The sequence below is a fragment of the Euprymna scolopes genome, chromosome 15 (genome assembly GCF_053919585.1).
Source record: "Euprymna scolopes isolate OS-2025 chromosome 15, ASM5391958v1, whole genome shotgun sequence".
NCBI classification, from domain to species: Eukaryota; Metazoa; Mollusca; class Cephalopoda; order Sepiida; family Sepiolidae; genus Euprymna; species Euprymna scolopes.
Window position 1 is genome coordinate 49,981,557 of NC_136496.1, and position 11,717 is coordinate 49,993,273.

General features: G+C 37.2%; 1 protein-coding gene across 3 annotated transcripts in view; it reads right to left on the minus strand.

The window, feature by feature from the left end:
- Positions 1 to 439: 439 nt before the first annotated feature.
- Positions 440 to 11,717, minus strand: part of LOC145293824 (uncharacterized) — a 484,189-nt gene continuing 472,911 nt past the window's right edge. For all 3 annotated transcript variants that reach the window (XM_080140465.1, XM_080140466.1, XM_080140464.1), the window contains one exon: positions 440 to 877. In XM_080140465.1, the coding sequence (XP_079996591.1) occupies positions 772 to 877 (106 nt within the window). In that variant the 3' untranslated portion in view covers positions 440 to 771. The remainder of the gene's footprint in view (positions 878 to 11,717) is intronic.

An 11,717-nucleotide genomic window follows, 5' to 3' on the forward strand; every position in this document is an offset into this window, starting at 1 on the left:
TGCAGTGTAAACGAAGTAAATAATAGGATTATTTCATTTTGAATTTAATTTTTGTTTTCCCTGACAAAATTATTATTTGCAAAACGAGTTTCCAGACATATCAACTCATCAAATCTCTTCTTTTTCTTAAAAGAAGAGATTTGATTAGTTGATACACTAACTTTATTTCAATTATATTCAATTATTATTATAAATGTTGTTGACTACAAACTCAAATATTGTGAAAACCTTGATCTCTTCTCTTCAAATTACTTCAGTAATGTTTCTTTGATTTAATAATTATTATAATAATAATAATTTAATAATAATTGAATAAATCTTTTTGAGGTAATACACAACCTTTAAATTGAGAATGTATAAAGAATTAATGCTAACCTGAACGTAAGGAAGAACTGCAATAATAATATGTGAAAATATTATATGTCAATAATAAAATGTGAAAAAAAATAAAGAATTTTTGCCTTTTAATCCAAATGTTTTAAACAAGAGCATTTGACATGAAATGAAAAATGAGTAACAATTCATTGAAAATATTAGTGCACCATTCATCGCACTTTATGTACTTCTTTGCAGATGAAACACAGAAACTATCAGATCAAACCCTTTCAAAAACACTTGAGAAATCAAAATATGTTTTCATAAAAATTACTGGCTGTTGTTTGATTTTCTATTTGAAACTGAAAGAAAAACAATAAATGTTCCAAAGTTTGTGAATAAAAATGAAGTGTAATTCAAACTTTATTTCATAACTGGATGGAAGAATTATTTCACTTAATTCATGTTCAGTTTGAATCTTAATCCAGTGGCAATTTTGTGATTGAAATGGCCTTCCCAAATTTGTTTCATTGTGTCAGTGAAAACGCCTTTGCCTTCTAAGCTGAAATATAAATAAAAACAACTAATAAAATCCATGTCTGCTTACAATGAATACAACATACAAAGAAATATTTTCTAAAGAGTTCACTGCACAATGTGATCATTCCAGTTGCAATAATGATTAATCTTACAAAAAACAAATATGATACGGAGAACAATGGGCAAATGGGCAAAACGACTTTTTCGGGGTATCAATGGAGAGGCAACAGATCTCGTAGGAATAAGTTGTAAAAATTTATAATTTAACAAAAGATAATATTATTGATAGAAGGGACCATGGGCTTATATCGTGATGATGGGCTGAAAATAGTGAGGAATGCTACAAGTGTTAAATGTGATCAGGTTAGGAGAGCAATGAAAGATTTTGGCCTAAAAGTAGAAGTTAATGCTAACTTAAAACAGGTTAATTTCCTTGACGTTACTTTAGATCTTGATTCAAATACTTATAAACCATATAAACAGGATAATGCTAATCCTATTTATATACACCCGCAGTCTAACCATCCACCATCCATTATTAAACATATACCGTTATCTATTGAAAGTAGAATAAGTAACAATTCATCTGATGAAGTAACTTTCAATGATTGCAAAGCTATTTATAATACAGCACTTAAAAATAGTGATAAAATAGTGATAATAGAGATAAAATATAAAGTAACTAACGCTAGCACAAATCGTGGTAGGAAAATTATTTGGTTCACACCCCCTTTAATATTATGTTGAAAACAAAACTTGGTACAAAATTTTTACAACTTATTAACAAGCATTTCCCATCAAATAAAATATTTAATAAAAATACATTAAATATTTAATAAAAATACATTAAAATTAAGTTATAGCTGTAGTGATAACTTAGAAAGGATTATAAAAAAGCATAATGGAAGAATTTTAAGGATGACTAATAGAGAGGGTGTAAATACTAGTGCAAACACGGCGGTGAATAAATGTAACTGTAAAAAGCCTGAGGAATGCCCAATAAAAAATGAATGTCTGACCTCATCAGTGGTATATCAAGCTAGGATATTCCCGGTAGAGAACCCAAGGGACGAAAGATTCTACATAGGGAGTACCCAAATGACTTTCAAAAATAGATTCTATGGACATACACGCTCGACATACACGCTCAAACATATGAAAAGGACACTTCCTTATCGTTAAGGTTCACTGGAAATTAGTTAGAGAAAATAAAGCACCTAGTATAGAATGAAAAATTATTAGGAGGGCCAATACTTGCCACTCATTGATCTCACCATGTCCATTATGCTTATCAGAAAAACTTGAGATAACTAGGTATACAGGGATAAATTATTAAATATTAAACAAGAAACTGCTATATCCTGCAAACATTTCAGAATACACGCACTTAAAGAACTCTAAATTAGTAGACGAGAACAACTATGAGTACAACTAACCCCCATCAAATACCCCCCCACCCCCAAAAGAGAATAAGTGAGGTCGCAACTATGATCCTAAGTCGCTTAATATTCTACTTCATCAAGCAATATAATAATATAATAATAATATAATATAATAATATTACTAATAATATAATATTACTAATAATATTACTATAAGTACCTATATGAAGGTATATAATATTACTATAAGTACCTATATGAAGGTATATAATATTACTAATAATATTACTATAATACTTATAATAATATTACTATATATATTTGAACCAAACGTGTACTAGATTGTTTTGGGTGAACTTCGTAATAATGTATGCATATGGGTATTTTTGGGTGTATGCATGTATGGATATATGATCTTTATATACCTGGGTAGGAAAATTAATTAAAAAAAAAAAGGATAAATGAATAAATAGATGAAAGAATGAAGGGTGAATGAAAGAAAAGGGAATAAAGAAATTAGGGTGAATAAATAAAGATGAATGTAAGTTGAATTGTAAGCTTGTATACTCAGTTTGTATAACCTAAATACTCTGATTTCTGTCATATGTTATTATATATTAATCTTGTATCGTTATACATCTTATGTATATCTGCCTAACCATTGAAAGAGTGCTTGCTTAATATGAAGATAGCCCTATGAACTTCATGCTGAATTCACTATAAATTTTTACGTAGTATAAATTTTTATGTAGCAAAAAAACCTACAACTTAGGAAAATGTAACAAGCGGGTGGAGCCATGAAATATAACTATGCGTGTGGAGTTTGATAGAAAAAGGGAATTTATGTAGTAAATGAATTCATGTCTGTTTCTACTTTAGATGTATCATTTGGTGGCAGGGTACATATATATATATATATATATATATATATATATATATATATATGTCTGTATTTTGTGTGAGTATGTATGTATAAGTGTATTTATGTATGCATGTATGTTTGTATATATATATATATATATATATATATATATATGTGTATCTATATATCTGTTTGTATGTTTGTATATGGATGTATTTGTATATGTATGTATTGTATGTATGTATTTGTATATGTATGTATTGTATGTAAATGAACTATTAAAATAGGCTGTCTCGTATATGATTGTTGTAGCAATGTAGATTACAAGAATGTATGGATGTCCGAATGTTGTTTGTATGTATGTTATATATATATATATATATATATATATATATACACCCGTCTGGAGTGTAGTAGCATGCTATTTCATATATGAAGGGGTTACCACGCTACTGAAGTAAGAAAAATGCCATTATATGTCTATGTATGTCTGTATGTGTGTGTGTATATATGCGCGGGTGTAACAAAGTGTAGGCGTTTATAAGTATATTGATATATTAATATATATATGTACATGTGGGGTTTAGATAACTTTCGTGTTTTATGTTTATTCATATTTTGTTGGTTTATTTGTTTTTATTTTTATTTATTTTTTGTTTTGTTATTTACCGTATTTTGTTTTGTTATTTACCGTATTTTAATTTTAACTTTATTCCTGCGTAGTTTAGAGTTATTGCCTAGTTTCAGTACGTGTGTGTGAGTAAAATAAAAGCGAACAGCATAGATTCGCTTTTGAATATATGTATTAACGTGAGTGTGTGTGTGTGTGGCTGTGTCTGTATGTGTGTGTTGTGTGTGTGTTGCATGTATGTGTGTGGATGGATGTAGATTGAAAGACACCGGTCAGTACTTAGTGACCATAGCAAATGTTCTTAATTTACAGACTTTTTACAAGACAAAAAAACTAAATTCTCAAGTACCTTATGCCATAAAAACCAAAAGATGGGTTGGATAGGGGGAAAGGGAAATGAAAAAGATGTTTATTATCTTCAAAGACCTCACTTGTCCTCTCACCGTTTTGTGACTCCCACCCAGGTTACACTCTAACTTGACAAACGAAATAGGAAAATGTATTTGGTTGAAATATCAGTTTCAACGGTAAGTCTTGGCCTGAAGGCGTAATCCCCCAACGCGGGTGATTACAGAAACATGTATGCACATATGTAGCCATTAATGTTTGTATAAATAAATTTAATATACCTGCTCTGTTCACTCATTGAGCACTCTTTTGGTAGACACATGTTGTTTCATTGGATGTACTTCTAGGAAACTAAACTCTACTGGCTATATATATATATATATATATATATATATATATATATATATATATATATATATATATATATATATGAAAGATATTTTATTGATGACTTTCGATTTGGGACTTCCGGTTTGCCCGAGGTCTTCCACTTCCAGTAAATGGCTTTTCCTTAATTTATGTACTAATAATCTTACTCTGATGTTTATCTCTTTCTTTATAACTTTTTTAAAAGACAACAAGATCTCTACTCTCTCATAATAAAATGCCATTATATGTCTATGTGGGACTAGTAAAAAAAAAAGGAAAGGCTTAAATGAAAATGCAAAAAAAAAAAGGGAGAGAAAGAGTGTGTGAGTGTGTGTGTGTGTGTGTGAGAGAGAGAGAGAGAGAGAGAGAGAGAGAGACAGTGGCGCACCCACATTAGCCAACTGCTAGTTGTGGTCAAGAAGAGGAGGGGTTAGGGGTTAAGTGAATTTTACAAGTTGGCGAAAATGCTGACACCCTTCCCTTTTGCACTGAAATGCACTGAAATGGCGAGGTCCTTTTAAAAACAAATAAAATTCCGACATTTGTATTATTATTCATTAGAATACTGTTCTCATCTTGAGTGTGATTTTCACAACCTTTCGGTCGATATAACCTCCGACCTTCTTCAGGTGTATCTTGTCGAATTCAAGAAGGTTTCTGTTGAACTCGGGAATTTGGACAGAATTTTGAGCGGAACCCTTTATTTACTTCACGAGGGTAGCATGTTCTTGTTCCGTCAGTCATGACTGGATAGAGGTCCTAAGTAATTCACAGATGTATTTTTCGGTCGCCCACACTTCAATCTTCAGGAGAATTTCACGTGGCGCAGTGGTTAGAGTATTGGGAAAAATCAATTGTAAAAGTGATATTCTCCTGAAGCAACTTTACTGGGTGAGCAAAATAAAATATAATGTAAAAAAGAAAACGGACAGAATGATGAAGATGATTAAGGATTTGCAAAAACGTGGTTCGCGAGGACTTATCCGAAGTAGAAGTGACTCAGTGACTGCCGTGCCATCGTGGGCTTCACACCGAAGAACCAATCTCCAGCTGGGATCGAAAAAGAGGCTGACCGCTGATGCAAAATCTCCAAGGTTTTTATAATTTAATACACGTGACCCCTAAGGGCATGGGGGGGTAGCAGATCACTGCTAGCCAATCCAAAGAACATAAGAGGAACAAGCGCAATTAGCAGGAGGAGCTTCATAAATAAATTCCAATATAAAAACAACTCAATCTACTACATATCTATAACATTGTCAGTAGTAATAACCGGGCATATATTTATGATTAGGGTAAACACATGAGCATTCCTTGGTAGTGTTGCATGCCAGGATATAAATACCTTAACTCGCTACAAAAGAAAATAATGAAACGAATGGAATGAAGGAAACAAAAACTCAATTGCTGGATAAGATAAACGTGTCGTTTATTTACTGTTGAAAGAATGAATGTTTAAGATATAACACGTGTTTATGTCTGCGTTCGGGTGTCACCATCATTTGTTGTGGGACTAGTAATATAGAAAGAAAAGGAAATGTGTGTTAATCTCACATTCGAGTCACCATCGTTTGTTTGCGCATGGAAAGAGGCGTGAGTAATGTAGTGGAAATGGGAATGATAGTCCAGCGTGTAGACAAAGAAAAAGATAGATGGTTGACATCAGTAAAGCTGTGCGCCATGTTAGCAGTCAGCTACGCGAAGGTATTCTCAGGCACAAGTTGTATATATAGATAGAGAAAGAGTGAGTATGTCAATCCAGTTCATGGAGAGAGAAGCGTATAAGGTGTATGTACTGTTTGTTAGCTTTTTGCTCCACATGGTAGCAAGTGATGTGAGGTGTGCGCATGCGTGCCTGCCGAAATGGCGGCTGGTCCGTAGACCACTCATCTCGGAAGCTGGTCCGAAAAGAAAAGCTGCTTATTGCTCTTGCTTATATAGTTGTTTCCGGTGGTCTTTTGCGCATGTGTGGATTTCCTTCGAAAGGGGAAGTGACGTTGCCCATGTGCGCGTATGTGAGTACATGTGTGTACGTTAGCATGTGTGTGTATACATGTGAATGTGAGTGTATATACGCGAACGTGAATATATGTAGTGTGTGGACATGCGCGCGTATGTTTGTGTGCACTATGTATATGACAAGAAATATGGCTTGAGATGTGAACGCGCGTTTTTGTGTGAGACTAGAAAAGGCTCACACAATACTCCCCTTTCTAGGAAAAAAAAATATATGTAGTGTATATATATTTATATATTTTTTTTGTAAGTAATGTTTTCGGCAATTGACTTTTCATCCTGTTTTTTTGCTGTTGGGGTGGTTGTTTAAATAAAACGTCAAAAACGGAGTGTGCCCATAAAAAAAAAGTATTTACTTAGGCGTGGAAAAGGTGCTTACTCTTTTTTTAGGCTGACATTTGTTTTGTTTGGTTTTATTTGTGCTAACATGTGCAACGAGTTGCTTGGATAGTGAAGTGAATTGTTCGTTTGGAAGGAAAATTTTTGTTTCGTGTTGACATCGTGTGTCAAGTTGATGGTATCTTCGCAAGTGAATCTGCAGTAGTGTGTGCATTGTACGAGCGCTAGTTGCACATTCGTTCGTGTTGACCGGGGTGTGGTTGCCAGCTGTCAACGAAACTTCCAAGTTGTGAGTTTATCAGGGTGCGTGGTGCATCTCAACTCGTATTGTTGATTCAACTTCTTCCTATGTGTTAATAGGGATGTCCTGTAATTGTTTCTTTGTTGTTGCGTCTGCTGTGTGGGAGAGAATGTGTATAGACCTATGTGATTTTGCTCCTCGCGTTTGTTGCAGGGTAATGTCAGGAAACCGTGAAAAATGTTTGTCGAGCTCGAATTTTTAAAAAAATTCGGTATGAAGTCGACAGCTCCGTGTTTATGTTTCTGCCGAGTCTGATGAGGGGTTTTATCATTGTTATTTGTAGTAGTTATTCCTGTCGGTAGTGGTTCACTTGTTTTTCTTTATCAAATAAATTTGTGTCTCGCTCAAAACAATTTATTTCAAAAAGGTAGGGTCACCATGCTTGTCCGTTTCATGTCTCGTTGTGTGTCGGTTTGTTGTGAGACTTGTGGCATAGGAGGAAATGTTTGTTTCTCTCGCGTTCGGGTGTCACCATTTTGTAGCAGTCTAGGGTATAGAAGGAAATGCGTGTTCCTCTCGCGTTCGGGTGTCACCAATTTGTTGAGGTGGTGCAAATTAGGAATAATGAATTGGTTCGAGGAAGAAGCGAACTACGTGTTAAATTGAATTAAACGAACTAGGATTTATTTTGTGAAGAAACAAATGAAAGAAAAGGGTACAACACGTGTTTAGTTTGGCGTGTGTCTCTCGCTGTTTACTGGTGAGAAAGAAAGTCTATAGTTTGGTGTGCGTCTCTCGTTGTTAGCTGGTGAGAGGGAAAGTCTATAGTTTGTAGAAGGGGCTGGTTTGAAGGTGCTGGTTTGAAGTATCGATTCTCGTAAATTCCAATCCATTTATGCTAAGGTGGATATATGTTATTCCTTATCAGCACGGCGTGAATTCCAATCAATTAGTGCCAAGGTGGGTATATATTGTTCCTTTGTGGCACGATACGAGTCGACGAGATGTTTTTCTTTTATTTTTTTTCACCATGCGAATCAACCGCGGTGTTTCCATTTTTCGAGCAGAATGCCCCCACACATGTTTCCGTGTCCACCGCCTTCGTCGAACTGCCTTGATTCTCCAGCGTTTTTCTTGTTGGCGACAGTTGAAGGTCATTGCGTGGGTGTAGAAATCTAGGTCGCTCGGCCAGCCTCATTTTGACTCCGTCTGCTAAGGATTGGGTGTGGGAAGGGGTGTCTGCTTAATTGATATATATGAAGGGTGTGAAAATGTTTCTCTTAACACCTTCCTCCATAAGAGAAAAAAAAAGAGAATTGTTCCTCTTTTTTTTTTTATATTTATATGTATTTAAAATAAAATTACTCGTATGAGACAAGAAAATAATATTTGAGATTAAGGACACCAACTTGTGTCACTCTAGAGAAATGATGTTCGTGGAGTTTCCATCACTTTTTCCTACAGCTATTTTATGAATTTTCCCCCCGCCCCTTTTCTTCCCTTTCTGTTTCGAATCTACGTGATAAGGCGTCCGCTATTACGTTATCCCGACCCCTTACGTGTCTGATGTCTAGGTCGAATTCCTGCAATATGAGACTCCAGGAGAGTACTCGCCGGTTTTTATTTTTCATTCTATTGACGTATATCAATGGGTTGTGGTCTGTGTATAGGATAGTCGGGCCATGCACCGAGGATACATAGACTTCAAAATGAGATAAACTCATCACTAACGCCAAAGCTTCCTTCTCTATTGTGGAGTAGGATTTTTGAAACTTGCTCAGTTTCTTTGAGTAGTAACTGACTGGGTGTAGTTGATCATCCTCCCCCATTTGTAACAGTACTGCTCCTATCCCGCTATTGCTGGCATCTACTGCCACACTGAAGGGTTTGTCAAACGATGGAGCCTTTAACACTGGCTCGCTGCTTAACATTAGCTTGATCTTCTCAGCTGCTTCTTGACATTCGGGTGTCCATTGAAATCGCTTGTGCTTTTTCAACAGCTCTGTCAGTGGCGCAGTGAGACATGCAAAATTCCTGCAGAACCGGCGGTAATACCCTGCCATGCCCAGGAATCTCCTTAAACTCCTAACATTTTTTGGTATGGGATAATTCTTTATCTCTTCTACTTTGGCCTTTGCTGGGGTGATCTTCCCATGGCTAACCACATGCCCTAGATATTTGACCTCGGCCTGGCAGAACTCTGTTTTAGCTAAGTTTATGGTTAATTTGGCCGTTCTTAACCTCTTAAATACTTTTTCAATTGTTTCGATATGTTCTGCCCATGTGTCATTGTAAATGACTATGTCATCGACATATGTATCTACGTTTTTAATCCCAGCAAGGCATGTGTTCATCAGTCTTACAAATGTTGCTTGGGAATTCTTCATCCCAAATGGCATTACGCGATATTGGTATGCTCCTTCTGGGGTTACAAACGCCGATATTTGCTTGGCTCTCTCGGTTAGAGGCACTGCCCAGTATCCCTTAAGAAGGTCGCATTTGGTGATGTATTTGGCATGTCCTATCTTATCTATACAGTCGTCTATTCGTGGCATAGGGTATGCGTCTGCCTTGGTTATCGCCTTCACTCTGCGATAATCTGTACAGAATCTCACTGTTCCGTCCGGTTTATCGACCAGCATGCACGGTGATGCCCATTCACTTTGACTGGGCTCTATTATCTCGTGTTCGAGCATGTAGTCTATCTCCGTTTTCATTATCTCTAATTTCTTCGGACTTATGCGATACGGATGTTGTTTAATTGGTTCGCTCTCCTTTAGCTCAACGTCGTGCACTATTGCTCTTGTGCGCGTAGGTGCGTCAGCAAATAGGTCGCTATATTCTGTTACCATTCCTTGTAACTTTTGCCCCTCTTTCGGCGGTAAGTGTGCAAGTTTGCACCCTAGGTTACTCATTATCTCCGAATTCTTTAACTTAATGGGTGGGTCCTTTTCTACAGGAAGATCTCTTTCGGGGTACTCATCACTTACAGCTTCATGGTGACACTGTGCTGTCAATATTGATTTTTCTCCCGCCCTCCTGAAATATTTTTTCATCATGTTCACATGACATACTTGAGTTTTGTTTCTACGCTTGGGGGTAGATATCTTATACTTTAGTGGGCTTATCTTTTCAGTAATTGTGTACGGTCCCTGATATTTCGACTTGAATGGTTGACCATTCAGGGGTATGAGTACTAACACTTCCTCTCCTTCTTCGAACTTTCTATCTACTGCCTTTTTATCGTATGTGGTCTTCATGACCCTCTGACTACTTTCTAGGTGGGTCTTAGCTAACTTCCGTGTTTCGGCTAAGGTTTGTCGCATTTTAGTGACGTAATCCGTCATGTTATTTGGCAAGGGTTCATCGCTGACCCATTTCTCTTTTATCATTTTTAATGGTCCTCGTACCTGATGACCGAAGACTAGATCGAAGGGACTGAACCCCAACGAGTCTTGGACGGCTTCTCGAGCTGCGAAAAGCACAAATGGGATCCCCTGATCCCATTCGGCATCGTGTTCCATACAATAGCCCCTGAGCATGGTTTTCAGGGTGGTGTGGAAGCGTTCCAGAGCCCCCTGCGATTGAGGGTGATAAGCGCTGGATTTTATGTGGGTGATTCCCAGTTGCTCCGTAGCCTGCTCGAATAGCCTCGACGTAAAATTAGATCCTTGGTCTGTCTGTATGGTTCTGGGTAGCCCCATTTTAGTGAAAAAGTTTATCAGGGCATCTACCACCTTTTTCGTTGATATGTTGCGCAGTGGGATCGCCTCTGGAAACCTTGTGGATGCGCACATTATAGTTAATATAAATTTGTGTCCTGTTTTGGTTTTGGGTAGCGGTCCTACACAGTCCACTATTACCCTACTAAACGGTTCTTCCACTGCCGGTATAGGTTGGAGTGGGGCCGGGGGAATATTCTGGTTGGGTTTTCCAGTCTTTTGGCACGTCCCACAAGTTCTACAGAACGTTTGGACATCTCCCACGATTCCTGGCCAGTAGAAATGTCTGGTCAACTTTTCTAGGGTCTTGTTGACACCTAGGTGGCCCGCCAGTGGTATCTCATGTGCCACTTTCATGATATCCTCTCGATACATGTCGGGTACCATTACTTGTTCCCGCACAGTATCTCCCGACTCTCCCTTTGTCTTGGGGGTATTCCATTTCCTCATTAGTACGCCCCTATTGAGGAAATATTGACTTTTTGATTTGTTAGGATATTCTTCTCCAACCCGACAGAATAAGGGTTTTAGGTCGCTGTCATTCTGTTGCTCCTTGATCAGCACTTGTCGTGGCACGGGTAAACAAGGTTGGGGTGTTACCACCGGTCTCGGTTGCTTTTCCCCTGACGGCTTGTCTTCTACATTTCCCCTCTCTATCGCTCTACTTCTTGTGGTCACCCCTATGGGTTTCCCGTCTTGATATTTCGCGATGTCATTTCCTAGTATCATGGCTACCCCTGTCATTGGTAATTCGTCAATTACACCTACAGTTATTTCTCCTGAGCCCCAATCCGACACTAAGTGGACTTTAAATAGTGGAATCGTTATGGGTCTGTTTCCTATGCCCCTTATCGTGGTCGCTCTACCTGCGGCTCTTGTCGCTTCTTTAGGCATGCATCCTCTTTTCACTAGGGATTGGGATGCTCCCGTGTCCCTGAGAATGTTAATGGGT